The 14881-nt window shown below is 36.6% G+C and overlaps 2 protein-coding genes across 2 annotated transcripts in view; one reads left to right on the top strand and one right to left on the bottom strand.

Moving 5' to 3' along the window:
• LOC124635257 (solute carrier family 12 member 4) overlaps positions 1 to 14881 on the top strand; it is a 494187-nt gene that overhangs the window by 200080 nt on the left and 279226 nt on the right. The gene's annotated exons all lie outside the window — the stretch shown is intronic.
• Positions 1176 to 8609, bottom strand: LOC124635288 (monocarboxylate transporter 6-like). Its single transcript, XM_047171158.1, has 10 exons — positions 8499 to 8609; positions 7814 to 7940; positions 7206 to 7348; positions 6729 to 6831; positions 6202 to 6378; positions 5711 to 5846; positions 5106 to 5253; positions 4679 to 4826; positions 2103 to 2294; positions 1176 to 1343 (listed from the first exon to the last, which is right to left on the bottom strand). Exons 1-10 carry the CDS (start codon positions 8592 to 8594, stop codon positions 1177 to 1179), a joined length of 1437 nt encoding a protein of 478 aa, XP_047027114.1. The 5' UTR covers positions 8595 to 8609; the 3' UTR covers position 1176.

Here is a 14881-nt window from a genome sequence, read left to right as displayed (position 1 = left end):
CTTTTGTTTGTAAACATTTTATAAGGGCGTCCTCAGCCCTCAGAAGGCGAAACCAAACTGCGAGCCAATACTAGATGTTATAAAATGTTTAAACATTTTCCATCAATGTAGGAGCACTTATAACATGTAACAGTTTCTAACAAAGTGCAACAATTGTTAACATTTGTTAGTAAATGTTTTGGTGTTATAAAATGTTTACAAACATTTTATAACGGCAATGTGGGAGCACCATTAGCCAGCTAGATTAAGTTATCACCGCAATGTAATATTAGAATTAATTTAAAATGCATGATGAAGAAAGAATTAATCAAGGTTCTAATTTTTCACACCTATGTATAAGGTGGAGCTTTGATTAGTTTAAGGCAGGTTTTACATTTACAGTCACATTGACCATGGGCACTGACAGCTATGCGTGTATTTTTTTCCGAAAATCGTATGTTCTGATAGTTATATAGGCGGAATTAAAAACGCTTCTTAGAGGTCATTTATTATTTTCGGTCATCGGCGTTGATGGTCAGCGGGTGGGCAGCGTGACTGTAAAATCAGCCTTAGACTTAATTATTTAAGTTTTAAGGCTCAAATAGCCGATTCTGAAAAGAAATGACAAAATTGCATTCTTTACGTTCTCAAATTCACACTTATATCGTCATCAGGATTTGATCATGCACACTAACAAATAAAAGAAGACTAGTTTCTCCACAATTTCTTTCTCAACTCCGTTACGTGAGCTACCGGGTCTATTTCCAAATGATTCACGGAACTTTGTGACTGCACAGCAAATAGTCTTGCCACGACGGATAAATAAACTAAGCCTGCTTCCACGGTTCACTCTATTTACCCTCACACTATTTGGACGACTACTTTGTTGACTTGTTTTGTGCCTCCAAAACGTATTGTGGGAAATGAAAGAATCACAATGTATCGGGTTGGTTGGGTGACTTTGGGTACTGTAGTTTTGATGCTGTTTGGAGTTTTTCAGCATAAGACCAGGGTATAGGTAATTTTATATGGTATCAAGGAAATAATAAAAAGTGCATTAAATAGTGAAAAGCTTTACTAAGTAGGTAGGAAAGGATAGAAGGATAGGAAGGGCGATTTTCCGATAGGTAGGCAATCAGACTAGTTCTGGGATTATCAGAATATTTTTTAGTTGGTATATGAAATCAGAGCTTAAATTCATTCAAAACCTTTATTTAATTGACTAGAGTTTTTACTCTCTGAGTGTTTTCTTCTTCTGTGTTTAACAATAAGTTCTATCGGCCACAATATGGCAACAAGTGCATACATCGAAGTTAAGATATAGAAAGCAGTAGAATAGCTGTTAGTGTAATCCCGGACAGCACCTGCAAGAATTGTAAGAGCAATCAGTCACAGATCAACAATGTTCGCATAAATCACGGAAGAATGAACGATGAGTAGAGATGCCATAAAGCAAGTAGGTCGGGCGCTTTCTTGTGGGTCAATTAATATACGGTAGGCGTGAATTAACAAGGCGTTCGCGTTCCTTGTCGAATCATGACGAATCTCTCAAAGATTAGTCTATATCGATTGGTCATTTAGTTTTCGGAAAAAAGGGCGGGTTCTACAGAAGGCGCATGAGGGTGGAGCTAGTAACATTTCTCGTGCATTTTGGCGCGCTGTTTTCTTAGGAGTTTTTGTGTTATGAGATCTCCGCTAGGCATTTTGTTCTCCTTGACCAAAATTAACATAAAATGAAAACAAATCAGTATTAATGGTGATTATGTGACTTATGATACTGGTGACAAAATTTAAAAACAGTTATGTTAATTTCTGTCATGTTTTAGTTAAATAATTAAGTAATAGGAAGTTATGGGCCTATTCAATATTTATGATGGGAAAATTCTATAAAATTTTAATACTGTTAAAATTTTGATAACATGCGCTAGTTATAGAGTAATACATATTAGCATTGTTAAATGCTTAAAACATAATGCAAACGGGAAACACAAAATTATTCCAGGTTATTGGTGGAAAACAGCACATGACATTAGTGTCAGGACTAAAGGAGGTTCGATGTTGATAAAAAAGAGCATTACATAATCGGAAAAATTAAAACAAAAGAAATTGAAAAAAAAACTTACCAATAGCAGGTCCAATAACCAAGCTTGATGTACCAGTAAGGAAACAAGTAATACCCAAGGCTGAAGTGAATTTATCAGGCGCCACACTCTCAGATATGACTAGGGGAATAAGGACTGCAATGGAGCAGTGCGCCACGCCCATCAGTGTGAAGAACACCATGGTGGCTAGAATACTGGTCCACCATAGCATACCTGGAATGTTGAAAAAGGAATTAATTAATTTGTCACTACAATTTTTTATGGTTGATGCTAATACAGAACATGAGACAATCGTAGATGGTTGTTGAGGTTTAGCTTGGATTATCAAGAATCTTTTTCAAAGTTTTTGATAGCTGATAAGCTAGCTTCCGAGGCTATTGCTGAGGGCATAGTTATTTCCAGTGATTAGTTACTATTCTTTATTGCACACTTAACAATACATAATAATAAAAAAAAAGACAGTTTATGTACAATGGCGAGCTTAACCCAGAATTGGGTTCTCTTACAGCCAACCTTAAAGCCATGGAGAGATTTGATAGTGGTAGGGTAGATTAAAAAGTGCACAACAAACATTGAAAACTAAACAAAAATATCAAATAACAATATACTAAACATATATATGTAGTAAAACTACACAATACATAAACATAATACATATAATATATATATATATACATACGAATATAAATATCATTCATGTCGATAAATATTATTCCTTTACTCGTCGCTTGAATGCACCCAACGATGGGCTTTCGCGTATCGAATGTGGAAGGGCACACACACAGTCTCACAGCACGAACAGTGAACGATCCATCATAGCGGCTCGTAGTGTGGGAAGGGACACGAAGAAGGAGAGATGAGGAAGTGCGACAAGGTTTGCCTCTCGGAACAAGAAACTCAAAACGTTCCCGAAGATATCTTGGTGAGCGAGGATTGTAGAGAAGAGAGAAAAGAAAAGAAAGAATGTGAGCATCTCGACGCCGCCGAATAGGCAACCACTTCAACCGACTTCGAAATTCCGACACGTGGTCGTACTTCCTGAGCCCGAAAATGAAGCGGATGCACAGATACTGCAGACGTTCGAGCTTATCTAGAAGTTCCTCAGTCGCATCAAGGAAACAGACATCAGCATAATCTAAAAGTGGGAGAAGAAGCGACTAAGCGAGAGTAATTTTTGTTGAAAAAGGCAGGAACTTTTGGAGCCGTTTGAGAGACTGAAACGTGCAAAATACTCTCCTGCTTACTTCCGCAATGTGTTTACCCCAAGACAAGTGACTGTCCATTAGCACACCCAGGTTTTTGACGTGCGAAGAGTAAGTTATAGTAACATTATCGTACAAGAGCGGCGGAGGAGATTGTAACCTATTTAGAAAATATCTGCCACCAACAATGATAGCTTGAGATTTAGAAGGGTTGACTAAAAGTCCAAAGCTCTTAGCCCACTGACTTATGTTGTCAAGATCATTATTGATGGCATCAATCGTCCTAGGAAGCTCCTCAAGGTTACAATGTTGATAAAGCTGCAAATCGTCTGCATAGAGATGGTAATGTGAAGTAAGTGACTTTGTGATGGCGTTAATAAAAACGGAGAAAAGTAGAGGAGAGAGAACGCCGCCTTGAGGAACACCCGCAGCAAGATCACACCACTCAGAGGAACCCTCGTCAGAGCGAACCGACTGCGAGCGACCTCGAAGATAGGAACTAAACCACGCAATTACAGACGGAGATATATTAAGAGAGGAGAGGATACCTAGGAGGATGTCAAAATCAACTGAGTTAAAAGCACTACTGAAATCCAGTAATACCAACACAGTTAAGCGCCGGTGCTCCATTGCCAGTCTGATGTCATCCGTAATTTTCACCAGAGCGGAGACTGTGCTATGGCCTGGACGAAAACCAGACTGGTATGGACTCAGCAGGCTGTTAGAGGAAAGAAAGTGAGACAGTTGATTATTGACAACACTCTCAAGGACTTTGGAGAGGATTGGAAGTATGGATATTGGACGGAACTGGGAAACGGAGGAGGGATTGGGTACCTTGGGTAAAGGCAATACATGGGCTTTTTTCCATGCTGAAGGAAAGGAACTGGTAAATAGGGAGAAGTTGATAAGATGTAAAATCACAGGAATAAGTACATCAAGAATGGGAAGAAGAATTCGAAGATGAAGCCCATCATCTCCTACTGCTTTTGAGGAAATGGATAAAATTGAGCGCTTAATATCCCCGTCAGTAGCTGGATGGAAGGAAAATGAAGTACAATTTGGCAAAGAAGCATTGTGATCCTTATTTTACTGAGCTTATTCCTCACATGAAAAAGTTTTGTCATAATTTTTGGGAGGAACACTTTAGTAAAACGCAGCAGCGTTTAAGCCTCTTCAAATAAATGATTTTGAAAAAAGTTTTTGATAAAATAAGAACTGCTAAAATGACAGTGTAGTCTATATCGCAGACGAAGCAACCATGATTCACTGTTTAATGCTGGCACGTATTTAACAGTTAAATGTTTTGAGGCAACACTTTTTTGGTTATCCTACTCTCCATTTACTATACTTTCTTGCGGCTAATAATCTAGCTAACATCTTTAAGGGAATACTTACCAAGTCTTGAAATAATTGCTATGACGATTCCAACGATGTAAATGTTCTTAACGCCTAACTTATTCATCCATTTTGAGATCATAGTAAATATTATTCTCATTGATAAGTCTCCAAATCCATACAACGTTACTGCCATGGCTACGTTTTCCTGAAAAAATATATATATTTTTTTTTAATATAAATTGGCGAAGCCACAATTACTGTTGGTTTTGCTGTTTCAAAAGCCTTCTAAAAGAGATACCTTAAAGTTTTATTTTAAATAGTAGGTATTCATCTGAAGATGATTATAGTAGGTATGTATAAATCAATAAATATTTAGAAATTATTACACATAGCGCTTGCGAAATAAAGGATATTTATGGCAATATTGGGCCAGCAGAAATGTTGGCATAGCAAAAGATTTATCTAATTTTGAAGCAATACTAACCTTACTCCAATTCATGGAATACAAGTACTGTGGCGACATCACCATGTAAATACCATCAGCATTGGAACACATTGCGGTACCAAGCGCAGCACCAGAAAATAAATAAGTCTTCACCAGTGATGGATCTATTACTGAATCTATAATTTTTCTGAAAAGACATGAAGAAAACAATTAAATATTGTATACTTGTATGCACCAGAGTGGCGTTTTAAGGACAAGACGCAGAGCCTGGAGGAGTTTAAACAACCAATAGAATTTTTCCACTCGAGGATATAATGTGCATAGTACCTACTGAGTGCCCGGAGAAGAGATGTTTAAACAACGGAATTCTATGGTTCTTTAAAAACGTTTCCGCACCGCTTCGGTGATAGTCGGGGCCTAAAACATTTTTTGCTGTCAAAAGTTTCTGAAGTAAATTAATTTTTAGCATTTTTACGAAAGCAACTATTGATCAAATCAGTTGTCTTTCACGCGAAGATTCCTAGTAGTTCATTACGCGAATATTTTTTAAATGAACTATAGTGAAACTGAAACTTGTTTTTAAAACCTATGGCACTCATTAAGCTATATATGTTTATATAGTGCTTATAAATATATAGTAGTACCTGATACCGCTCTTCTTTTTTTCTGGCATCTCTAAAGCCTTTGCCAAAGCTTCCTTTGTTGGATTTTCTAAATCAGTCAGTTTTATCACTGGTGTATCCAATTTCTTGACATCATTATTTTCTTCTAGAAGAAGTTCTATAAAGTAATATTTTTATAGTTAGATTTTTTTCAAATTAATGCTAGAGATCTCATTTTCTCTTTTCAAGGTATCATTTTTATATTTAAAATCGACATTTGAAACACTACTGTACTTCTTCGTTTAGTTAGTTGATTATAGTGTCCAAAAAATTTAAAAGAAAATCATCATAAATGGAAAGAAACTCTGACTGTTTGGTACACAGATATTCTCGATGCCGATAAAGGACTTTGACTATTTTATTCGGGCAAGGGTAGAAGTTCCCTCGGGACGAAGGCGGAACTGCAGGGAACAGCTAGTCCTATCCCATCTCAGAAAGCTTTTAAAAACCATTGAAATTACATAAATCCTTACTAAGTTCAGCCTTCTCCGGTACTTCAACCCTCTTCATATGCCATCGTACCGGCTGCATCAGCAACACAGCCACAAAGTTGTGAAGCGACAGTCCAGCAATGAGGAGAAGCGTGCCTTTCGATCCATACTGCTCCATCGACCATCTGACGAACATCGGCGCGACCATGGCATTGACCCCTGTAATCAATTTAAATAACATTAGAAAACCAGTAGGTATTAATGTGAGGCTATTAATTTCTAAATTATGAGTGTTTTAATTTTTTGTATAGTGTTGCAATAATTTAAAATAAAATATTAATGAAATCGACATTTTCTGGGAATGGTCACGCGTATCAATTGATTTTAGTACAATATTTTCTTTGTCAACCGATCTAATGTACATAGGTCCATTGTATGTACCTACATTTGTACAATATTCCAAGATATTCTGTAGTGTCCATTTAGCGCTTTCACAATGACCGATTTTCTGAGCGGATCGTACAAACGATGAAATTTGAAATTGCGTGAAAGGCTTTGTTGTCACTTACCTGTGGCAGTTTGAACGAAACTCATGATTAGAATTCGTCTTTCAACGAAGTAATCATTCACTACAGTACAAGCTAAGTTGAATAGTACGCCTAAACCAGCACCCTGTAATGAAAAAATTTAAATATTAAACTAAGTTTTCCCATGTTAATTAATCTGATAATAAGCATGAAACACAAAAATAAAATTAATGAGATATAAATAGTAGTGTGCAAAGTGCAGATAAAAATAAGCATTATTATTCAATAAAAAATAAAATGTCAAAAAAAATATAGCGTTAATTTAAACTGTCTAGTTTATTTACCGAGTAATTGACGAGCCGGTCGATCAGTCAACATTTCCTGAACTTACCCCGCAGAGGGACGAATAAAAACGTGTCGAGTATCCAAAGCCTCGATTAACTGTCTCGCGTAAGATTTACGCAAAGTAATGCTTGATTCCGTAATTTATTATCTTTTAAATCTATGAAACTAAATTACTTGTAATACTCCTGCGGTCATGAAGAACATTAGTGGTGTCGTCATGATCACCGTGCCGAAGGTCCCGAAAGCGAAAGCCACTGAAGCGGCAAACGCCAACCATCGCATTGACATTATTGATAGAAGAGGTGATGTGAAGAAACCTGGAATTGGTTAACGTATTGTATGAGTTCTATTTTTCTGCATTAATTGGGGCAGTTCATAATTTTAACTGTATTTTCGTGGATGTGGCACATTACGACGATTAACACACGACAGGTTAAGTTAGATTAGAGGCAAAGAAGAAGCAAAGGTGTGTGTAAAAGGCATCATCAGTCTAATGTTAAATGTGATTTGCTTAAGGAAAACATCTTATGAACCAGTACTTAAAACTGACTGAAGACTCACTTGGAGCACGTGAGATAATTCATGCTTAGGCTCTCCTTAATAAGAAAAATCCTTTAAAAAAAAAAGTATTTTATTGTCACGAATTTGATGAAGTTTTTAATATCAGTTTTTAACCCAGTATGAACCTTTTTTTGAACCCAGTACTAGCCTTAGATTTTTTATTCCGAAAACTATCTTCATAATAAGAACCCGGTAGAAAAGCAATATGATTGAATAATTACCAGTTAAAGCTACAGAAAGGCAGAATATTCCTGTGAGCAGCGTGACGCTGGCTGAACTCATTGATACCTCGGTTATGAAGTCATTGTACATTATCCCGAAGCAACCTCCAAATGCCGTCGTTGTAGACTGAAAATATATGGTAAGAAAAGTTATGCATTTGTGATCATTATTTTGCAAGATGGGTGGGGTTTGAGGTGATTTATGCCCAAAAACATGTCAAGTTATTTCACTATTTTGAGTCAAGGTTGTAATTTTAAGTAACCGCATCACAGTCAGCGGTCACTCATAGTAGCTGTCTCCGAAAATCTCTGAACCACTTTCCGTAACCGGATAAAAAGTTGCCCTTTCTAAAGAAGTAGGTACTCTCTACAAAACTGCTACTACCTATCTACCGTAGTCCTTACCTAATAGTATTGTAGTAGTCAGTAGGTATTATTACTACAGTACTCTTGTCATATTATTGCCGTCTATGTAATGTACAGTAGCTAGGTGTGTACCCAATATGTATATGTAAACCATATTTTTATTTAAAACTTAAATGATTTCCAGAAATCATTTACTTATTATTAAAATCCCCTGGCTCAAAATTCCATGCCGAAAATTTTGCGGTCGCATCCCGAGTCACCTCCACTCCACTAAAACTCCATTATGCTTAAATCCAATCGTATTCACAAAACTACTTACAAAGCATATAATAGCCGAAATAGCCACTAAATAACCCCATCCTCCATCAGGTGGAACATTCTTCACCTTCACCTTTAAACTGTCTTTGCGATCCATATTCACGTCACGTATGTAAATTACAACAAACTTCATGTACCATCTGTTAACGGTTTTATTTGGACTCCTATTTACTTGTTTTATCTAGAACAAGCATTGTATTTAAACATGCAATAAATGGTTTTTGTTCTATGGCGAGATAAATTGGCTGGAGATGCCAGTCATGCGTACGGTTTACGTTTTGTAATAGGTACAGTGTGTTTAGCTCTTGAATGGAAAGTCACTATGCGTAATTCAGCTGAAGAGCATGATTAGAAAATTACAAAATTTAATTTTGAATTCTTCTGATTACTTAGCTGTAACAGTTTTTATTGCATTACTAGCCGATTTCCTGCGGTTTCGCCAGCGTCCCTTGGCCATTACTACCCGTAAAGGGATAATAATAGCCTGTGTGACTCGGGAAGAGTGTAGAAATTTTTCAAAGCGGTTCAGTAGCTTTGGAGCCTTTACAATACAAAAAAGAAATAAATCAAAATCCTATTTATAAAGTATAGATCATGATACTAAATAAATCCACATAAGTAAGATATTTCTTTATTCACAATATATTTACATTATTGCGCCATCTCACCTTCCCGGAACTGCATGTTGTGCTGGCTCCGCCGCTGCACAAGCAGAGAACCTCAAGCGGCGCAAATATAGTAACCTTATAGGCAATTACATGTTTGAGCCTTTTGGGGTTGAAACTCTAGGGCCGTGGGGTCCGAGGGCGCACCTTCTTGCCAGGGATATTTCCCAGCGCCTGGTTGACACTTCCCGGGACCCAAAGGCTGGCTTTTATTTCGCACAGAGGTTGAGCATTGCCATCCAACGTGGCAAAGCTGCCAGTCTTTTGGGTACATTACCCAGTGACAGCCATGAGGAGCAATTTTTTGATGCACTGTATTAGTTTTAAGTTGTATATATATATATATATATAAGTTTATTTTATTTTATAATCCACATTCATAAATCATATTACATTATCATTGTCAGCTCGGACTCTAATTGCACGGGTACGTTCCCATAAGCTCTTGGGTAACCGTTGACCTGGATGCTGTTAAGCTGACTTTCGTACCCAAGCAAACATACAGTCATTGTCAGAATGATGTGGTAGGATAACCATCACAAAGGGTGACAAGAGAGATAACAGGGAATTGAAAACAGAGAATCATCGTGGAAAAAAAGATCGTCTTGAAAAAATAAATAATCTTGAAAAAAAAAAAACTGAAAAAAAAGATCATTTTGAAAAATAAATAGTTCATCTTACAAAATTAGATCATTCTGTAGATATTACGCAAATTAAAAGGAGACAGGTGCAAATAATAGGCAGGCCGTTATCAAAATACTTTATTTATAATTACTTCTTTTATCATTGTCTAAGATTTGCACGTGATAAGTTGTTTTTTCTTTTCACCCTAATGAAAAATCAGCAAATGGCTGAAAAATGTATAGTGTTAATGCCCTGAACCCATTTCGATTACTTACTATAATTATTTAAATCACGTCAAATGAATTCTAGGTGACACAATTATTCTCAAAAGTGCAAAAAAATAACCTTAAAATTATATGGCACAAAGTTCAAGGTACCTATTGCAGAGAAAGATTCCTATTATTCTCCTTCCTTTCCTAACAACTTTATCACTGACTACTGTTTGTATTCTTTGACGCAATACCTGTTATGTATTAATTGTAATTATAATGTCTTAATTATTATCTCGACCTTGGTAACCTTGAACGCATATCGGATTCTGAACCCAGAAACAGAGTAATATCATTTTTAAGGGTGTCGGTGTACACACGATGTTGTACACAGTACAGACTTAACAGTCGGACTGATATCGATTAAATACCTGATCGTAGTAATGTGCGTACTAGCATTCATCTTCATACTGATTTACGAGCCCAAACCACTATCGGCCACTGCAGTATTCGGGTACTCATAGGGTGTTAGTAGAAATGTTTCATATGAACCTGCTTATATCCCGTCAGCTGATAAAAATTAGGTTGAGGTGTTGTGTTAAAGTGAATCCTTCTAAAAAATCTTTTCTATAACGTAGATCACTTATCTATGCCAAACCTACTAAACTATAAAGAAGCAACAGTGCTAGATCATTATCCCCATCCTTATCCCAATTTTTACTTTCTATCGTTATCTCATTTCCATTCTAGTGCAAGCTATCAAGCATGCAAACTTCCTGACAACTGGATTTACTGGATAAAATAACTGGCGCACTTTCAAAAAAGCCCTTTCTCAGTATCTACCATTGAAATCATTTATCAAATCAAACCACAGCTGTACTAGCTGTGCACAGCTAGTACTTCCTACGGTTATCGCGTTGGACCAAACAAACTATTCTTCTCTATAATATTAGTATACATAGTTATACAGCTTCATACTCGTGCCTGTTTATTTTATTAAGATTTTTCGGAAAAGTTTTCCTCACACAAAGTCAGTCATGATTGTTTTGTTTTCACGTAATCCTATCTCATCTTCTGCAGACGTAAACGAAACTGTTACACAATAATTCTTTTTCAGCTGCAATATTTTCTTAAGATTTATTGAAACAAACATAATAATCAAGATGACTGTCTAGTGTTACAAGTGCAGACATGTTCATACTCGTAATTGCTCAAGCTCATACTTACTGGTTCTTTTGTATACCTCAAATGAATGTTTGCAAACAATAACAGAAGTTTTGTAAGCAACATAAAAAGGCGGTTATATCATGACGCCACCTTACATGATAAGAGGAAAATTAGGATTATGGTTAATAGAGTAAGTTTATATATTTCCCGTGTCTGCGTTTCGGGGGAACTTTTTCCTGCATCCATATAAAATAAAGCCCGTGTTATTCAGTGTGGAGTTTTTCAAATCGGTTCAGTGGTTTCGGAGCGTTTAGGGTAGAAACAAACAAACAAACATAAAAATCCTCATTATTATATAAATGTAGATTTGTACATAACATTAACTTTATATCTTAAATATGCACAGCAATAGTTCAACATTTATCTGGCAAACTGATGCCTAATCTACTTGAATCTTAATTTTGATACTCATCTCGTTATCTTTTAGACTAATGTAGTTACAGATAACACATAGATTAGGTGTTTTGACTAGTCATTTCTGTCATTTATGAAGACTCTTGATAATCTCTATTAAGATATGTTTAATTTTGGACCTTATTTATATAAGACTGAGGAAAGTTCGAATAAAAAAATGGTACATTAATTCATTCATTTATTTAGCTTTTTCTGTCTCAAATATTCCCTCCGCTGTAGCCTCTTGTGTTTGTTCTTCTTGTAGCACATTTCTATTGACCAGAACAGAACGATGATTGCAAAACAGGACGCGATCAGGTAGAACACTGGACCGTAGCTCTCTGACAAATCTCTGACGGCACCTGGAAAGATATTACGTTACCATATTATTTCTATTTTAAAGAAAATATTAATCAATAAAAATATTGAATTAATAAGTTTGTTGTTTAGTTTCTTATTTTAAAAAGCTCCGATTTGCAAAAAATCTTTGTCTTAGAGGGATTATTTATCGAGTATGGACTATGTACCATGTTGTCAAAATTGTTGAAACCTGCGTTGTATCTATAGTCTGTTTTTTAATCTCGTAGACTAAACTGACATTACGAGTGTTGTCAGTTTATTGCAAATTCTCAAAAAGTGATGTGGCACGACCGAAACTCAGCGTAAATAAAATCAAGTATCGTTTTTTTACAATAAGTCATCCTGAAATAATGGGCTTATTCTTGATGATTACGCATGGCGTTGCGTGGTCAGACATCCCTGGCAGTTTGTAGCACGTCGTGCAGCCGTGTGTACGTACGTGAATTGTAAATATAAAACTTTGAATGAATATTAAATTCGTCTGTTATAGATAAAAAGTTACGATTCAACAAACCGATATTGTAAGTACAATACTGCACAAAAAAGCTAGCAACATTATTTGTAAGTTTGACATTTTGCAAGTAAAGAAAGAAAGAAAGAAAGAAAATACATTTATTCACATGGACATAACGCATAGACAAATACAAACAATAATACAAACAAAAACGAATTAATAATAACATAGAACTACAGAAGACAATACACAATAGTGGGGGAAATATGCGTCACATCCACGCGAAAAGGCCCTTGCTCAGCATGTTGCTGTCACTCTGTTGGACAGAGTCTCAGCGCTGGTTTTCAGCAAAAGCCGAAAGCTGACGTGTTAACGTCCGCCGGCAATTTAAATAATATATATTAAAAATAAAACAATAATATTATTAAAATAAATACAATAAATTATGAATTAAAATAAATAAATAAGTTAAGTAGTGATAACATTGGCAACATTCATTTGGCTCATTCGTTCCTTGTCTATGCGCTGTTGTCAAAATCGTTGGTTGAGGTTATGATGTAAAGAATGAATCAATGAACCAAAATCATGGCGGCGCTCAACGTCTATAATATTACGTAATTGAATATTATGCGTTATGTAATGAGTGTTGTTTATGTTGTGTGTGTTAGGAAATGCGAGTATGTGGAGTGAATTAAGAATTTATGTGCTTAAGTGTGTTCTTAAACTTATTAAGAACGCAATATTTTCAAGGGCTACACCCAAGGTAAGAGTCAGAGATCAATAAATATAAATATTTGCGAGTGGCGACTAATTGAGAAATGCGACCAGATGACACTAAACGTCACGCAAGCGCGCCCTCTAGCGGCGTTTCCGGTGAAACAACATTTTGGCGCGCTTGGCAGATTCGTGGTGGTCGGCGTGGCGTCCGCGGAGCTCGGTCTTGATCGAGTCTTGGTCGAGGCTTCGTCGAGTCTTCGTGGAGTTGTCGCGTTACTGCCTTTCGTTACGTATAGTGTACCTAGTGTTATTGCCTAGCGTTGTAGTACCGTTGTAGATCCATATTGTAAAGGTTATTGTAATGGTTCTTCTAACCTAACAGACAGACATGTGTTGCTGGGGAGTTTGTTCCGCCACTTCTTCTCCCCAGCCAAAACACATAGGAAGTGGCGAAGGGCGGGCGTTTTGGGGGTTGTCTTTTGTTCTGACTAATTTGAATAAACATTTGAGTTTTTGAGTTTGTTTGAGTTTTGAGTTTCTTTGAGTTATCTCTTTGCTCGATTATCCTACCTGATGTCGGATGATACTGCCATCCTGATGTTCCTCTCCGACATCACTCGGTCATCATCAGTCAATTTAGTCTACGAGATTAAAAAAACAGACTATAGTCATTATAAAATAACATCTAATGTTATTCGTGTGTGTGGGTTGTTCAACAACGATAAGATTTTATTCGATATTTTCGATGTCTTATCTGGCTTTTGAAATGTTAGATTAAAGGATGCATACATCCATTGAACTTTTCCAAAAAATAAATAGATGATAAAAATAATCTGGACTGGCAAGTATTATTTTGCTTATTATTTACATATACTTAGTGTTAATATCAATGGAATAGTTTGTGATTTTTTCTAGTAAAACTAATTCGATTGAGGATTGATTATTGTATGTAGAGGTATATTACATGTATGTAGGGCTGCCATCTCGAATTTCGCCAAACCCGGACAAACGTTTAAAAAACCCGGACATTTGGCGTAAACCGCATTTTTCCCCCGAACATGTACGATTTTTTTTAAACAAAATAATACCTAATTTGTAATCCATTTACTATTGACATACACTTAAATTCAATGAGGAGCTTCCTTACATGAAAAGTGTCCGGGTTTTCCCCGGACACTTCTTGAAACCCCGCCCGGACGGCCCCCGGACGGCCTCCAAACGAGGACAAATCCGGGGAAACCCGGACGGATGGCAGCCCTACATGTATGTAGACCCCACTCATGCAAAATGATTTGAACAAAATATGACATACATGAAATATAGATATCACGTCTCGAAGTGGAACCAAACCACGATTATACTGTGGTCTGGTTCGTGCTCTAAGAGACTTAGAAAACTTTTTCCAATAATACTTACCAATAGCCGGTCCCAACACCAAGTTGACAATTCCAGTCAACATCATCAGCATGCCTAAAGCTGAGGTAAACTTCTTAGCAGGGACCGCGTCACCTACCACTAGAGGAACCAGAATAGTGACAGCACAATGCGAAGCTCCCACTAGAGAGATGTAGATCATTATAGCTATGTAGCTCTTAGACCATAGCATTCCTGGAAAAGAAATACACTTTTTAGGTCTTCAAAAGGTGTCACTTCTGAGATGGTGATAGACAGAAAAGTATGGCTTGTGTGAGAAGGTGTCGACTCCACGCTTTTTTATGGCGTGAAGTCATCAAAT

The sequence above is a fragment of the Helicoverpa zea genome, chromosome 1 (genome assembly GCF_022581195.2).
Source record: "Helicoverpa zea isolate HzStark_Cry1AcR chromosome 1, ilHelZeax1.1, whole genome shotgun sequence".
Classification (NCBI taxonomy): domain Eukaryota; kingdom Metazoa; phylum Arthropoda; class Insecta; order Lepidoptera; family Noctuidae; genus Helicoverpa; species Helicoverpa zea.
This window is presented reverse-complemented; position numbering and strand designations above follow the sequence as displayed.

Coding starts and splice junctions, on each gene's coding strand:
- LOC124635288 (XM_047171158.1), bottom strand. CDS start 8,594: ATGGATCGCAAAGACAGTTTAAAGGTGAAGGTGAAGAATGTTCCACCT. Junction 5,847..6,201: donor ACCGGAGAAGGCTGAACTTA/GTAAGGATTTAT, acceptor ATTACTTTATAG/AACTTCTTCTAGAAGAAAAT. Junction 4,827..5,105: donor ATTCCATGAATTGGAGTAAG/GTTAGTATTGCT, acceptor ATATTTTTTCAG/GAAAACGTAGCCATGGCAGT.